This window comes from Phaenicophaeus curvirostris, chromosome 12 (genome assembly GCF_032191515.1).
Source record: "Phaenicophaeus curvirostris isolate KB17595 chromosome 12, BPBGC_Pcur_1.0, whole genome shotgun sequence".
Lineage (NCBI taxonomy): Eukaryota > Metazoa > Chordata > Aves > Cuculiformes > Cuculidae > Phaenicophaeus > Phaenicophaeus curvirostris.
In genome coordinates, this window is record NC_091403.1 from 13,499,317 (window position 1) to 13,517,038 (window position 17,722).

General features: G+C 41.5%; 1 protein-coding gene across 1 annotated transcript in view; it reads right to left on the minus strand.

The window, feature by feature from the left end:
* Nucleotides 1–17,722, minus strand: part of ADAMTS17 (ADAM metallopeptidase with thrombospondin type 1 motif 17) — a 173,220-nt gene that overhangs the window by 99,635 nt on the left and 55,863 nt on the right. The window contains exon 8 of the mRNA XM_069867039.1: nt 9,936–10,041. Within this exon, the coding sequence (XP_069723140.1) occupies nt 9,936–10,041 (106 nt within the window). The remainder of the gene's footprint in view (nt 1–9,935; nt 10,042–17,722) is intronic.

Genomic DNA, 17,722 nt, shown 5'->3' on the forward strand with positions numbered 1-17,722 from the left:
AGGTCAAACCTGAACAAAGAGATGCAATACAAGACACCCTTAAAAGCAAATGCAAGGAAAACTGAAAGACAGTGAAGCATAATTGCAAATATGTGCAACACAAGTAACTACAGATGTCCCACACTCTAACCCCATCAGGAAGCCACCCACTGTTGAGCCCTGGAGGAAGTGAAACAGCCTGGAGAACACACTGTAGGAGTCAGGAATGCTGTCTGCCTTCCTCACACTGGGAGATGAATTCTCCATTCCTGGAGGTGGGAATGAGAGGATGGTCAACATCAAAAGACAAAAAGGTATGAAGTAACTGCAATATATATAATTCCACCACCATCAAGTCTTCCAAAGTCCCCAGACAAGCCAGTGGATACATGTTTTATGGTTCTCAGGAGACCTTTTCACAGAAAGAAATATTTTCCAGCTTCTTCCTTTTATTCATCCTTCCTTGGTCTAAGCTGCCAATCACTGTGGGCTTGCAGATTCAGCGCAAGGAGAAATCCATCCCATGTGACCCTCTTACACTGAATAATAGGTGACTGCAACAGATGGTAATAAACCTGCCTGCTCTCATCTGCTTGCAAGAATGAAAAAAACCCTAATACTCTGTATTCTATTATTCTATGTATTCTATTAGTTGTAGTCATAATCTAGCAATGGATCAATCTGCAATAGTTCAGCAGAAGACGTGCTATAAGAACACGTCATTTACAGTCGTAAGAGTGGCCTTCTCACAGCCATTCCCATCACTCAGAAGTGCTGCCCATCCTTGTGGAAACTTTGTTTCCAATAATGCTCTTCCTGTACATGGCCTCCCTAACCTCTTGGGATTTTTCATAATGGTGCAGCTGGGAAAAAAATCCCTATTCGCAGAACCATTTGGCCTTGGTTCATAAATGATTTTAAAAGCTCAGCACACTCTCTTACTTAGTCTCACTCGTTTGATCAGCAGGGAGAGACTTGGTATGAGACAAGAACATCGCAAATTATGCCTTGGTATCGAAGTGATTTGGAAATGATATGTTCAGACCAGTACTGAAGTGGAATTCTTCGGGCAGTGGGTGTGCCTGATTGCCTACAAACCTCAAGGCTAATAAAGCCAAGTTTGCTTTCATATTGTCTAAGAATGCCACATGGAAAAAAGTTAGGAGCAACGTGTAAAGAGATACTCTTGCTTTGGCTTGAACATGTTAACATGAAGACAAATTACAGAGAAACAAAGAAGTCTGTTATCTTCATAAGAAGATACCTCTTTAGAGGGTCTCTAGCTGAGAAGAGGTGTATCTGTGAAGAATGCATCTGTGTAGGAGTTTTTCCTGATGTGATTCTGTTCCTCACACTCAGAGATGCTTTGTGCAATAACACATTCGGCAAACCCAGTAAGGTTACTCCAACAGATACTACAAACATTTCAGCATGAGCTGCAGGCATCTATTGTAGCATTTAAGATATAAAAAGAAAACATGAGTAGATTTTTCTAAACAAACAGGTTGGGATTTTAATTTGAACGGAGAGAAGCCTCAGGACCATGTCTGGATTAGTACTGAAAAGATGTGAATAACAGGGTGAAATAATGGCGTAAAAGGTAAAAGAAACATACCCGATGGAGAAGATGACACTTAAAATAGTGGGAGTTGATATTTGTGCACACAAGACAAAGTCATTATTATAATGCACTTGTAGGAAAACACAGTTTGCCACATTACTTTAAAGTTACTGAACACAGGCAAACTGTATTTTATCAAAAATCGACTATTTATGACCATGATAGCTCACAAGAGGCGTACTGTGGAAGAGTTCTGCCCTCTTGAGCTAAACCTTTCCCATGTTACCTAGCAAGCAGCTTTACTTGAAATAAGGGAAGCGCTAGACAGGAAAGAATTTACCCATTGAAAGGTGCTACAGGTTGTTACTCAAGAGGAAGAAAGGAAGCTGTGATTTTCCTTTGAAGGAAAGATATTTTTCCTAAGCATAAAGGCTGCCTAAACTAAGAAGCAAACTGTTTCTAAGGAGCGTTTTTCTTTACCTCATCTAGTTTTAATCTGTGATTAAACTGAATATTTAAAATGCAGGATTAGAAACATGCCACTTCATTAGCTATCCCTAGAGTGATGCTGGCAAACAGCAGCATGGGAGGGAGCCCAGCTGGTGGCAGGTGGACGAGACAGGCAGGCTTTGGACTATCACTAGCAGGTGAGAGTCAGGTATGGGAGCAGTGGGCATCAGAAATTCCTGAAAGGTCAAACTGTCCCATATATGGATAAGATCTCACACAAAAGGAGCATCTCAGTGGCGGCTGGAGCAGACAAAGAAGGTACAGTGTAAGACACATTTTTAAGGCTTCACACTCTAGGCTAATTAGAGCCCAGCAGGAAGGAAACTTTGCAAGTGAGAACAAACCATTATGACCAGAATGCTTTTGCTTTGATTTGTGTTACCTAAACAAGGACAAATGAGAAAACGGAGAAAACTGTGGATTATTATTCTCTTCTTTGGAAACCAGGGTTCATGTAAAGACATAGATGACAAAACTCCCTACTGGTTTGGATCCAGCAATGGAAAGAGGCTTAACATCTGATGTAGGGAGGATTTTGCAAATAGAAAGGGAGCAGTGAGAACAAAGAAGGTCTATTTCATTTGTCCAATAACCTGTTTTTGCTGAATTTTATTCCCCAACACAACTGTTGGCCAAGAGGGAGCCAACCTTGTTCCACTAAAGTGCAGCCTTCCACTGACATAATGGTAAAGGGAACCACATTTTTTAGAGGCATCATTTCCACTGGCATTGCTGCGGCTGAGTTACTACAGAAGGCTTTCCCAATTGACAGTCTGGAATTTATCACCTTCCCTGGCTCTGCAGCCATTTTCACCTGGAACCTGTTGAACTCAGCAGGCCAGGCAGACAGCATGTGTTACAGGCTATTGGAACCCAGCTGCTAGTGGAAAAGTAAACCTTTCAGCTAGATTGCTGCCCTTGTACAAAAACAACTGATTATTTGGTAAATGGCACTTGCAAACCTAATATTTCCTGCATTAGTGTAGAGGTTGAAGAATGGGGACTTGTACTGTCCCTATGTTTTGGGTCACTGGGTGCACAAAGCTGTTGCCAGCAAAGCCAATGAAGTACAAAACCAGAGCTCTTGTAGCAGGAAGCATGAGCAAGATTTGCCAAATGATTACAGTCCAGCTATTTAACATGGTCTTGGCTTACTCAGCAGAAAAGACAGACATGGCTGGCAAAGCCACAAAGCTATTGATTAAATGAAAATTGTGTTGTCTGGGAGTTTCTAAATGACTGTCGTTTGCCTGTTTAGTGCAGTTTTATTATGTTAAGTAAAGCTGTACAAGATGCCCAAAAACAAAGAAATCAGAGGGACTGCAAGAGAATGTTGCTTCACTGGGGATTAAGCAGACATCCCTCAAAAAGCATACAGTAAAACCATAGAACTCTTGCCCAAACCCACGCTAATACTTGCGACAAGAGTCCAGAAAGCAATGGGAAGTGGACATTCCCACGCCCGGTTCCAATACTGTTAAATTCCACTACCGCAAATAAGCTACCAAACATTGCAGACACAATGCTGAGAAGAGATACACGTGACAGAGGGAAGGTACCCCACCAGGCTAGGAATAGCAGGTTCAGTAACCACAACAGTAAGTATCTTGCAGTTTTACATAAAACTAAGAAAACCCCAAACCAGGACAGTCTAGGACACGACACTACTCAAAGCTCTCCATTTCTCCTTCTCATCTTAGAATCACAGAATCATAATAATTATAGAATCATAGAACGGTTTGGGTTAGAAGGGACCTTAAAGATAATCCAGTTCCACCTCCTCTGCCATGGGAAGAGGCATCTTATTTTTCTCTATGTGATTTCTGCATGTAATTTTCCCTACTGCCATTGCAAAACCAACTTGCCCAACTTGACAAGGTTATTACAACAGGGATATCCTGCTTCTGGGATTCAGATTCAATTACTCAGGTTTTATGTACTGCATGATACTGGGCAAACACACCTTCTGTTTAATGGTGCTCCATCACTACCTCTTTCTCAGGTCAAAATTGAGACTTGCAGAAGTCTCCACTGATTAGTTTTATTTACATGTCTAGATCTATCTATGTCTTTGATCTCTGCTTCCTTTGACTACGTTTGAACACAGTTTTCAGAAAGTTATTATGAAACTACCAATATTGAGCTACTTACATACATAATATTTTTTTTTTTGGTCTCAAACAGACCCTTCTGTGTTACCTGAAATTTCAGTTCTCTCTCAAAAGCAGAACATATGATTAAATGATTGCTTCAACTCAATCATACCAATCCTGATTTACAAACATATATGATGATATAGGCAGTGTTCCATTATGTCCTTTTGGAGTTGTACAGAGAGGGGCAACTTAACTGTGAAAATGTGCTTGCAATTATCTGTGAAGAAGAATGAAACCTAGGAGGAGGGGAACAAGAAAAGGGAGCCTGGGAACAGAGAGAGACATTCCACAACAGATTTACAACACAAATGGCAGAAAATAAAATTAGCAGCTCCAGGGTGGGTAGGGACCATTGCCAGCATTTTTGGCCAGGCTCAGGGTATGTCTACACAGCAGTCAGTAGCTCCCAGGAATCCTGCGACTGCAATAGCAACGTACCCCTGTGAGATTTAAAATGGAGAGTGCTGGCACTAGTGGAATATGGCTGGGGCAGTAACTGCCTGAATCAAACTACACAGCTACTCAGGAAGCCTTGGTGTACAACGCAGCGATGAGTACCTGAGCTTGCTAGAGCAATGCTCACATGGGATTGCCTCTGGCTCCACTCCTTCTTGGGATCCAACTGACCTTGATTTTCAATTCCTATGAATGCAGACACGTAAGTTTCAACACACTGTCTTTTGCAGCACAGTCAAAACAGCCACGTGGGATTTCACAAAGGCATAGAGGGAGCTGCACCACAGCTCTCCACCACAAGACAAAATCTCACACCACTACCATAATTTGTATGGCTGATTCCATTGCTGGTAGTATTACACTGACTGGAATCACACAACAGTCTGCTTAAGAAAAAGGAACAGTTATACATGAGCACAGTGTGTGCTCTGCAGCACTACCTCGCTGCTCAGATCTGTCCCCCTTTTACTGCATCGGTTACCAGCTTCCATGGGAAACTTTTTATTTTTAAAATGCATGATGTCCAAATCTTTACAAATTGCAGGGTAGGGGAGAAGGGGAGCTTTTAATTTCCTGTTTGATTTTTAGGAATGCCTGCACCTCTATGCCTGCACCACACTGACCTGGCTGTGCCACTGGAAGTTGTCACAGGGCATTATTCTGTACCTTCTGGATCTGCTCAAGACACATTCCCCTTCAGCCTGCAAGATTTTCACATCCTGCCTTACAACCATTTGAATGACAGAATCTCTCCGCTGGCTGCTGCACTAGACAGATCAGGGAGGCAAGTTTATTCACAAGCCTATTACCGTAAATATCAGGTCACAAAGGAACATCCCGAGAGTTTTTTTCCTTTACCTGCAAAAGCACTACTGCTTGAGACACACAAAAGCTTTGCTTAATTATGTATCAAATAACTATGCACTCTAAAGTAATTTTAACTAAGCTACATTTATCAATACTTAATATCTAAAGCAAATAATCATGCAGGACAGAAGCCTAATGGTTCTAAACTCATCTCTTGACTGATTTCAAATCCAGAGCTCTTTGGTTTGTGCACTATATGCTTTTTACCTTTGCATTCGTTTTTTGTTTTCATCTGTTTCAGCTTCAAGGCATGCGGTTTCAGACTGTTGGCAAGGGACTGCATCTTGCTTATTATCAGTTGACTTTGATTCACTTGAGGGCATCTGACACAGTGTGGCTTCCAGCCATACCACCTCCAGCTATTCTCTCACCATCTAGGCAGTGTCAGGTTCTGCTAGCTCATGAATAGGAATCTTCCCTCCCCACCCAAGCCTTCCCTCCATCCCACAACAGGAAAGCCGAGGCTGTTGAAAGAAACAGGAATGGCAATAAAGCTGGCATTGTTGTCCTGAAAAACCACTGGCTACAGCCCACCCGCTTCATGTAGGGTATAACGGATGTAAGGATGAATCCCAGCTTTTGTTTAAAATACTTATTTGTAGTTTTCTTTGGAGAATGACTTGAAAATGGTAACAAAGTCACTGCTGTAGGCAAAGAGAGAGCCAGGGGAGGGGGAAGTGCCATATTTTTCTGAAAGTCACAGTTGTTCAGGGTGGTCTTGGGGTATGAATCTCGGATCAACTTCACACTGGTGCAGTTCAAGGAGAAGGAGGGAAGCACTATTCAGGATCCTGATGAGAACAGTAGCGCAATTCTCAAGCTTTTACTGATTGAAGTGCCCTGCTAGTCTGAGGAAAGGTGAAAGTAAGAAAGTGTCCAGCGTATTAAGCTGTTTATAATATGAAGATCCTGGACTTAAGCTTTTTAAGACTTCAGGGAGCACTGTGATCTCCCTTTCATGTAGGTCAGAACACAGTACCCCACCCAGCGATCCCTGGACAAAACCCAACTAACCATGGTTACATTGAAATGTGTTATTTTAAAAGATATCCACTGTTGACCATGTTGAAAGAAGGAATCAGGTTTGCTGAGGTTCTTGTTTTGTATGGTAAGAAGTTTCTGATCTGCAGCTTCAGCACATATTCACTGGTCTCCACCCTGCCTATAACCTTTCTGTAACAGCAAAATTCTTCTCCTGGAATTTTTGCAGGAAAAATAGTATCTCAGTATAAATGGATGCTCCCTTTGTGCCCACGGACCAAAATTATTGCTCCAGATTTGAAGATATAAATATAACGGATAAAAGTATTTTTCACTCAACCCATCGTCAAGCAAAAACAACTCTGTAAGTTAAACCTGAAGATGAACTTTTATGGAGCCTATAAGCATCACCCAAATGGACCTATTTAACGATGTCTCCATATTTTCACAGTGCAGCTGTCTGTAATAGTGCTTTTTGCAGTGAGTCCAAATGACATTAGTAGCAGATTAGGAATCTGACACATCAGTTAGTAATCCATTCACTTTTTCCAAAGTCTACATCAGAAACTATCTCTGAGTGCCAAACTGGGCCTGTGATCTCCACAGACTTTTGTTAGTCTTAGGGCAAGAAGTAATAAATCTCACCTTTTCTACACTCATAAGGAAATCAGCCTTCAATAAAGCTCACAGTTGCAGCTCTCCAAACTCTATAGTTTTGCCAATAAGGATGACAGTTTTGATTGGATTTTTTTTAAGAAACTTGCACCTATTTTTCCTTGGTTTTCATTTTTAAACCTGAATCTCATATCAGCTTCTTTGTCTCTGCAATAGGTTTCCTTAAATTTCACTAAAAAACTACAAGTTTGTAGGTAAAGTCTGCAAACAATCCTGTTTGCCTAAGATGTGCTGCAACAGGACTGCTCAGGGCATCCTGCACCAGTTCAAACCAGAAGAACAAGGAGATCCCTATCACCTGGCAATGTACATGAAAAGACTCCTGTTGACTTCGAGACCAGAAAGGCATTAGTAAATTGACCAGACTTTGAATTAAGTAACTAGGCCACTGGTGGATGACAGGGCAGAGGGATAATTTTGATGCTCAGATTGGTTGGTAAGAAAGAGAAGGCATTTTTCTCCTCTGTTTTGATTTGGCACACTGGAGTTTGATTATGCACACTGATGGCTGGGCTTAAGCCAGGGAAGAGTGGGCAGAGGGCTGGAGAGCTCACTCCAGTGTGTGACAGAGAATTTTGACTCATTGAGAAGCAGGCTAACCTGGAACATGTCCCCAAACCACCTATAGCAGCAGAATCCTGCCAGCAGCTCCTCTAACCTAGCCCAGCTGGCTGCTTCAGCTGGAGCCTTCCCAGCTCACGTGCCTTCGAAGAGCTACATACCCCAGACCCAGACGCCTTAGGTCCCTAGACTGGCTCTTACTGACCCTCCAAGCCCCTTTAGTACTCAAGTATTCCTCCCAGCCTCCTTTGCCTGAGCATGCTCTAGTTTCTTCTCTCTCAGTAAAGGAGCTCATGAGGCGGCTCTGTTAGAAAATGCAGACTCCTTTGTCATTTGTTCTTCCTCACCTGCAATCTTCATTTAAGCTCTGCATCTCTCCCCTCAATGGGATCTGTGACTCTCCTGAAACAGAACATTCTCTGCACAATAGCACACTCACTGTCAAAATCATCCAGAATCATACTGAACCCAAGGCACCCTCTGTCAACCCCTTTAGACGTCTCAGATGCATCTCTTGAAACAGGTTTCCAAGATGGAAGCAAAGGAAGAAAATGAGTAGAGACAGGGCGTTACGGTCTTACCACCAAAACTGCACTGAGAAAAGAAAGTGGAGTTCGCTATTTTCTGCACAGATCGAAGTGGTATCCAAAAGCATTACAACCCCTACTTATTTTGTAGATTTTTTTGAAAGGCATTATTAGAAGGAAGCACGACAACTCTGCTGGGAAACTTGGCAAACTCCAGGGCAGACCAGTCTCACTCTTTTACACAGCTGGATTTTCTGCATCTCAAGTAATTTTCCCTCCTGCTCTTGGCCCATCCAAAGATGAGTGCTGAATTTCCCTTAACATTACCCACAGGTTAATTTGTTATTAAGTTTAGGCTTAGTTTAACATCTTGGCATGCTATTTAAATAAAACCAAAACCAAATGTCCTTCATTTCTGCTAAAACCACCCTCGGTTTGGCTCAACTGCCTTACGTGTCACTGGAGGGTGAACAGGAGATTTATTTTCATCTTGTCATTTTTGGTAGCAACCTAAATATCCTCCGTGCAACTTTAAAACACATTGCCATAAAACAATTATTTGTCATGGAATGAGACTAGCCAGAATCTGAACACGATACACTGGCTCTGACTTAGCTGTCAAGTACTTGTTCCTGTAGGAAAGGAAGATACAACAGACACATAAACAATAGGAGTCCAGAAGAGTGCAGACAAAACTTATGCACAATTTCTTATTCAAGGAACAACGGTGAGATTTCCCACCTTCCACTCAGAGTGGCTAAAGGAAGGAGTACTTAGAAATCCCACAGGCACAGCCCTTGCCCCTGTATAAATTTGTGCCTTGTCTAATTCTACACTTTACACAGCCTGAGTGTGACACGGTGCAACAGAGTGATGTCAATGGAAAGGGAAAAAAAGCTCACAAGAATTATGAGTAACTGCATGTAACACTTAGCCTGGAAAGCATTGAATGTAGATGCTGACCTTTGGGTTAACTCTTTAACTGCACTGAGATGCAGTAAGTGACTCTTCCAGTCACTTTTGATTTCTTCTGTCCATGGTTTATTTACAGGCAGCTTAGAAAGTCTTCAGAGGCACCTGAAGAAAGTACCTGGTAATCTCACCCTGCAAATTTCTGTCTGACTAGGAATCATCCCGTTCTTTGCTGTTTTTTCCAGTCAGTGTTCAAAGTGTGTTAGTTAGCTGTGACTGAGCTGATAAGTTATATGAATTCCTTCTATTGATCAAATAATACTGCTTAAGGGTATTACCAAAATAATGATGTTTACAATTTCAATCACAGTAGATTACTTCACACGTATTTAGTTATTAAAATCCTTGACATAGACATCTGACCATCAGACAAAATTCTATTCTATTCTATAGTATAAAGAAAAGCAGAATTTGTTTCTAACTATGACCACCAATCTTTGAACAGAATGAGGCCTCTTCGTGCTACATAAAATCAAAACATAGAGTGGAAGAGAAGGGAGGATCACATAGAAAGATTCATGTGTGCTGAAATGAATATTTACATAAGCTTCTTAAAAATTATTTAGCAATCTGCTGGATTTATGAAATGTTAACAAACGTGCCACACTATTAACTTCACTTGTATGGCTTTAAATAAAAGTATGCTACAGTGGCATCAGTAAAGAGAGAAACAGAGAGACAAGTACTTACTTGTGCCCAAGCTCATGCGCAATTGTAAATGCCAGATTGAGACCATTGTCTTCAGCAAGAACACACTTTCGCTTGGCACTACAGACACCTCCCAGGTAAGCAATTCCTGCAACAAAACCAGAGTGAATGTTCCCATCAGAATCAGTGAAACAGCACATTCAAACTGAACCAAAATGATAAAATAATGGTCCCAGTATGAAAAATATTGGAGCAGTTTGCATATAAAATCTTCTGAGCATTTTGTTTATCTTCTTATTGACAAATCCAGTCAGAGAGGGAACAAATTAAACGCACTCTCCTGCAAAAATTCAATATTTCAGTCACAGAAGATGATAGAGATTAAAAGGAACAATTAGGTGACAGCCATTCCTCTGCCACTTTGTGCCTTTGTGCATTTTTGAGTTCTTAAATCATCTCCCAGCATGCATGCACAAAACAGGGTATTTGAGAGGAGGGGTGCTCTATGCCAAATTGCTAATCTGTTCCATAGCTGCCTTTCACTGGACCATACTGTGTTGTCACAGGAGACAAAATTGTGATGGCCCATTGGCTGCTGGTAATCTTGATCCCCAGCTGTGCGAGAAGAAAACTAGTGAGGACTGTTGAGTTTAACTTCACTCATCAGCTTGCCCAACCCAGACTCTTCCCACAATGTTGTGCTCTGACCCTGTGGCACAACTACCACTTACTCAAAAGCTCCTGGAGATCCTTCTGCTTTTTGAGGATGAGGCAAACATAGCTCTGTAATAAACTGACCTAACGCAGCTGAACTACACTTCTACTGAATAGGGAGGGATATTTTGGTTACCTTACAGCAGTTTTAGGTACAACTAACACAAAGATCAGAGCAGGATTCTTACTGGAAGTGTTTTATTCCTACTACTAAACTGGATTATTCCATCTTCATCTTCCATCTAATCTGAGCCAATGTGTATTTCAGTTGCATCTGACACAGAAGGTTTTAACTGGAAAGCCTCAAAACAGTACTTCATCTCAAGCTCAGTGGTCAATCAGGCAAATCAGTTTAGCCTGAAATGATTTGTGCTAATTTCCTTCTGATAAATTTCATAAAGTGAGGCTGAGTCAATATTTTCTGTCACTTGGAGTTGGAGGGGGATAGTATTTCCATGTTTGGAGATGTTGCATAGCAAAATATTCCAGAGTTCTGTCAATATGTTAGAAGAGGTTAAGTATCAATTAAAAAGTCAAATACGTTATCTCAAATTGTAGTTCTTCTGAAATCTTTGTTTAGCGGTTCTAAACCCACTGAGACTGACTGGCAATAACACTGCTCTGTGCTAAAAGCCTCATTATTCAAAGCGGGAAAACTAACGCTTAAGGACAATCTTTAAGGTCCCTTCCAACTCAAACTATTCTATGTCCATCCATCACCAGCTGAAAAAGAAGTGACTGTGGCTCAGTTACAGATTCTCAGTCACCTTATTTTTCTTAGTTATTTTCAATGCTTAATATGAATCCTGTGTGGCCATTTTATAATATTTGCAATGACCAACTGAAAAACGTAGACACCTAAAATCAGTTTACTGCTACAATTATAGAAGACTTCTGTTACAGCAGAGTGCTGGATCAGACACTACAGGAACAGAAGTGGGCTGCGCAGAGAAACTCATAATCCTAGAAAAGCAGACAGCAGAAAACTTTGCAGTGCACCAAATGAACTCAGTGAGAGGCGCAGCTTGTGAAGTGTAGAGTGCTTATTAATAAGAGTCATTCTGGAACAGCAAGCCAGTTATAACAAATTGTTACAACATCTAAACCTGAAAACAAATTGCCGCAAAAATATTTTCTATTAAAGCATTTTCTTTTGATCCAATACATTTTACCATTAATTCTTTCATTACAATATAAACAGCAAATACACTATCGACCTGCAAACATGATACAGTTCATTAGTAAATATATTTGAACCCTTAAGACAAATGGAATTTACTTGTAACCCTATACAATGATTGATATAATTGACATGCAGAGAAAAATATACCTTTAACGAAAAATTATAGCAGTACAATGCCTTGGTAGCTGCATTAGTATGATATATTTTCTTCATGGGGATGAATTGATATTCCTGTTTTCCTCTTATAATTCCAGATTTTTATATGAGCCTTTCAAGTCTCCAGAACTGAAATAGAAACTTTAAGAATTCAGATGTGTTTTTGAAAATCCTGACATGCTGTGGGTCTGCCAGGCTGGGAATAATGTAAGAGGAACTTCTCTTACTTGCTAACTTTGCTTCTGGCCCTGTCTGGGAGACAGGTGCATGAAAATGAAAAACAGAGAATATGATGAACTGGTATTTTTTGGTTTGGGGTTTGGGAGGGGTGGTGGTTTGTTATTTTTAAACACTCCACACTTCTGTGCTCATGCAATACACAGACAGTGGCTTTCTTCAGGGGAAAAAGTCCTTCTCTTTCCATACACACTACTAATTGCCAGCAATTACCACAAATCTATTTTTAATATCAAAAGGTCAAGCAGGAGCACCAGTGGTAAAGGGAAAGGAAAGCCAATTACTATCTTGACCATAACCTAGTGCAACATTTTTTTTTTCTTTTTCTCATGAGAAATTGCATAAATTACATGAGAAATGAGAAATTGCAGTCCATAACTGCAGTGCTTGGGTTTGAACATGCAATGCTATCTGCACTTCCACAGCAAACCTTAGGACACAGACAACTGTGTAAACTCAGATTTATCCAAAAAGTTGTCATACAAAAACAGCTCGCAGCTGTTGGCCTTTCTGCCAGCTAATGAGCCCTCTGCTAGCAATATCACTAAGGGAACGATTACATTTATCCTACCAGCTCAGCTAGGCATTAGGATATTACATATTTGCCACAGTGATAGCCAAAGCTGGAAGAAGACAAGTTCTGATATATTGGTTCATATTTCACCTTATTTGAAACACCCAGGGCTTCCTTTTGATGACTGCAGAATATTCACTCAGCAAGTGGTTTGTCCAGGTACTCCAGCTTTCAACTCTCTAATGTCTTGTTTTCATTGCAATCCTAATACTTTAATCTCTTCTTTTGCCAGCCACCTCTGGATACAGAACTTTCACTTGATTAAAACTTGGCCAGCTTTCCTCTTCTCCATGTATTTGCTGTTGGGAATGGAGCCAAACTTTAAGTCCTGAAGTCTGCTTGGCACAGATGGAGACTCACTGCATATCCATGTGCACAGAGCAACCCTCCCTTCTCCACCATTACTAGTTTGGCGTTGAGCTGATGTTTTTCTCATCCTCCCACAATTTTCAATTTGTGCAGCTCCCACATTGCCATCAATTATGCTCCTGTAGCCTCTCAACATAAGTAAAATCAGGAAACCCCAGAAGTGATTCACACTCTGCCTTTCCGTTCAATGGCAATGATATGCTTGACAGAGATGCCCTGCCTGTATTTACACATCAAGTTAGTCACCAAGGGAATCTTTCAGTACTTATGGTACTTACAAATGAAAAATACTTTTCCTTTCTGTAACACCTACGTATAAAATGTTCCAAAATTTAAAAAACATTAAAGTACCACTAAACTGCCTCCAAGATAGGTAATAACACAATCCCTGTTCTACAGCTGAATAAACAGAAGGCCCAAGAAGTCAGTGGTATCCAGCTGAAAAAGAGCAGTATCCATGGAAGAACCCTCTCCACCACCTACAACGCAGAGAGGCAAGTTTGTTACCATCACTGTCCTATTGAGCCTCCAGTTCCAAGTTTGCTTTACAGGGATCATCTAGAAGAAGCTAACAGTGCGAGCTGTTCCTTCATTTTATGAGGATGTGCTAATTCAAAGCCAGACATGCAATTTTAGTGGCACAGATTAATTTGGCTTAATGCTGGATAGTCATTTAGATGCCAATTTCTGTTAATCTCACAGTAACAACGTGGTTTCCATTAGAGTTTAATATTCACGTATGGAAACTGTTTTCCTTGGTAATAATTTTCATTGTCACCCTTTTTAATGAAAACCACACTGGAAACAACGCACTCATTATGAATCACAAGTACTGGAATTATAGTACAACCATCCAACACATGAGAGACAGCTATGGTCAGGTATGAAAACAAGTGAACAATCATGTCAAGTGCTGCACCCAGGGCAAGTCACAGTATTTTGAACTCAGGTATTTATACGGAAGAGCTTCTGATGCCATAGATCATTTGATGGAACGAGCTTCCAGACACTGTGAGAAATCAGCCATTGCATGCCATTATCCTTAAAGGGAATGGGAAATATGGAACGAGTTCACTCTCTATGTGCCTGAGAAAGAAATGTGCGCCAACAATATAGACATCATTTTTCCCTTGTTTGTACCTAATCAAAGGACAGAGGACATAGGACTGGTCTAAACACAACCCTCTACACAGGACTGGGTAGGCACTCAACTAAAACAGGAACAGTCAAAGTAAAAGTCCTCAAAAGGAGTCTGTAGTTCTGCAGAATTTATCTAGAACACCATCCAGGCAAGTGCATTGTGTACTTTTAGGTAGTGGAGAAAAGTAGTGGAACTAGTTTCCAGCACTGATTTTTTTTTTTAGCACTGCCATTTCTGCAGGCAGATGATGATCTGGATTCCTAGGACTCCCAAGAAACCTCTGGCTAAGGGCACATGAGGTTCACTGCTGCAGCTCTACAGAACACATTTGTTTTCCTGCAAGGCTTTCAAACTGGTATCCAAGTCCCCATATATATTCCTACCTGCCTCACTGAGAAACTGTCAAGTACTACACCAACTTTAAGACAAGTGAGCTAAGACATATCATTCAAATAACTGGTAAGATCTTACAAGAAGCCACCACTACTTCTGAGAATACACATCAGACCCTCACTTTCTGTACCTATGCAACTTGTTGCAAGTGTGCCGATCATCAGAGTCCTCTCGTTACTTTGAAGAATCTACCTTATCCCACATTTCAGCATGACCTCTATAAAACTCTGCTCCTTGCCTCCAAACCAGCACGACTTACAGAGATGCAGCATGCTGTCCAAGAACGCGGTGTATTCTGTGGCTGGACACCTCCCTTATGGGATTGACCACTGTCCTGTAGTGCCCAATAAAAGCTCTCCTTCCTTGTAACTCTGAAGACACTGTCACTTCCAGCATACACAACTGCTGTCAGAATCCCAAAAGCCCAGTAAGAAAAATAAACAACTGTAACACAAAGCACATTTACTTTCTGATTCTCTTGATTTTCACCACACACGCCCTAAAAAGACTGACAAATATGATCTCCTCCTGGTATACGCTATACCAGTGGTGGCGTTTCTAGAGCAGATAATGTAATGATACTCAGAACACAAGGTCTTAATAGCACAAATGAATGAAAAACACAGTACTTTTACATGGGGTACTTTTCTGACCACTGGGAATAGTTAAAGACTTTTGGTACCGAAACACTGCTACAGTGCCCGAGGCTCTAGCAACTGGCCCTGGATAACATTTCACAAGATCAGGACTTTGAGAGCCAGATCTAACCAAGGCCTTTGGCTTTGTGAAATGGCTGTGATTCATGCAGATGCGTCCAAATCTCAGCCATGGCACGACTGAAGCTCATTAGAACTTCTCAGTCGACTCTTTCAGCCCACACTGAAATCTGTGCAGGAATGTGCTGCCCCCATTTTCAAACAGATCGGCTGACATCTAACCGGGTGTGTCTATGTAAGTTGCCCTACTCTGTACCTGCCTGATAAAAAGGCCTTTGTGAGGTTAGATCTCTTTATGTCTATAAACCTGCAAAGAAGGCAAGATTCTGCAAACTGTTGGTGTCTGAAGGAGTGCTTTTGCTATCTTCCTTTTCTGTTTAATTACCCTGCAGGACAGCAGTTAACAGAATATGTGGCATCCCTTACCCGGCATGGGCAACTCTCAGCTTTAGCTTTCAGTCTTTCTGCCGGGCTTTTAAGATTCCTTGGAACCCTCCTGTGGTTTCCAGAGTTTACCAGATGAGTCATTTATCTGCGCCTTTACTAACTTGACCACACACAGACATTCCCCAGGATGTCAAGAGCTTTATTGTAATGCTACTTGCATTGGATTTACACTATGCTAATTCACTGATTTAAGCAGAGCCTCTCTCAGCTTACAAGAGGCCGCCCAGGCAGTTTAAAAACCCTAGCGATGAAGACCTCTCATGACTTTAGGGATAATTGTCCTCACCCAGGCAAGGAAAAGGTTGCTTCAGATACCAAACGAATTGACATGAAGAAAGCTGAGGGGTGTTTTAACAACTTTTTGGCCAAGAAGAGGCTTTTACCAAGTCATACATAACATTCCATTAACATGCTATTAACACTGCATCATGCCGGCTAAGAGCAGATAGCCTTTGGAGACCCCCAGAGGTCTGACATGGGCATCTCTGAAAACCACATTCCTTTTCAAGGCCATTCAACAAGGATTTGTGATCACAAGCATAAATATTCACCACACTGCCCATATCCGATGAGAGGTACGGTGTTCACAGGTACTCGAGGAAAGCTGGTAACAAGTATACTGGTTAGCCTCATATAGCAGATATCTGTCGAGAGTGACATGTGTATTGCTGATCTTGCCTTGGAGCAGGGGAATGCATTAAAAGACCACCTGAATTCTTTCTAGCCTTAATTTTCCAAGCTTTTACGATAAAGTACCGAGATCTAAGACCTCAGCAAAGAAGGAGATAAAAAGAAATACCCTGTTTATTTGACATCTGTTCTTTGTTCAGCATGACATCCTCGATGCCATTAATGTGGTTCCTCCCTTTCAGCAAACCATTGCTCCCCTAGATGACAGCACATTAATAAATCCTCTCTATCTAACATGACATGAGGAGTGGTTTAATTAACCGAAGCAGAGGAAGCAGGGTATCACCTACATGTTTACTCTACTTTGATATGCTAACAGCCACATTCCAGAGAGCTTCCCCCACACACTCTCCAGCCACAGGAGCTCAGCTGAATGATCTGAACGCAGATCTCAAACAGGCAAAAACACAGTACCTTTTTGTATTCCTGTTTCTCCAGTTAAATATGGAGTTCAGAATATTCAGCGCAAATCAAGCCACCACTCCTGAATGTAGATTCCCAAATCCTAGCAGTTAAATAACCATCTCTTTATAGACATCATTACACCATGCTGAAAGTCTCCATACTCATGCACACACGTGGAATTACAGGCGCTTAATTACCTGAAGTAAACTATATTACAACAGCTGTACTCCTGCTAAAGAGGAAAGGCAGGGGAAGAGCTAGCTAGGTGGATTTGAGAGAAGATGGGGAGGGACTGACCGACTGTATGAGTCAACACATAGAGCTGGGAAGTATACAGAAGCCTGGCATAATAAAAATTTAGTGAACAAGGGGGAATGACACATGGGAAGAGCTTGGCGATTGAGAGGAGACAGGGACAGAAGTGTAGCAAATGCAGATAATATGGGTTTTCCAGCAGTCCTCAAGAGACATGACTTTGATCTCATAAGCAGTGGGGAGCCACTTCTGTGGAAGGCAGAAGTCAAGGAGGGCAGGAGATAAGATCAGAAGAGAGGATGAGCTCTCTTCGAACCTGTGTGTACTTACTCCTGGAGAAACACAGATCTGCAGACCTGGGGCATATGTTTCTGGCATCATGGGTTCACTTGAAGAAAGGTAGGAGCTGGACTGCAACAAGGCCTGACGAGGACACAGAAGTATTCAGGGAGGGAGGCCTGTGCCTTAGTGTGGGAAAAAAAAGTGGCACACAGCATAAGGCTACCATGTCCCATGCTCACCACTCTGTCTGCTAACACCCATCCTGGT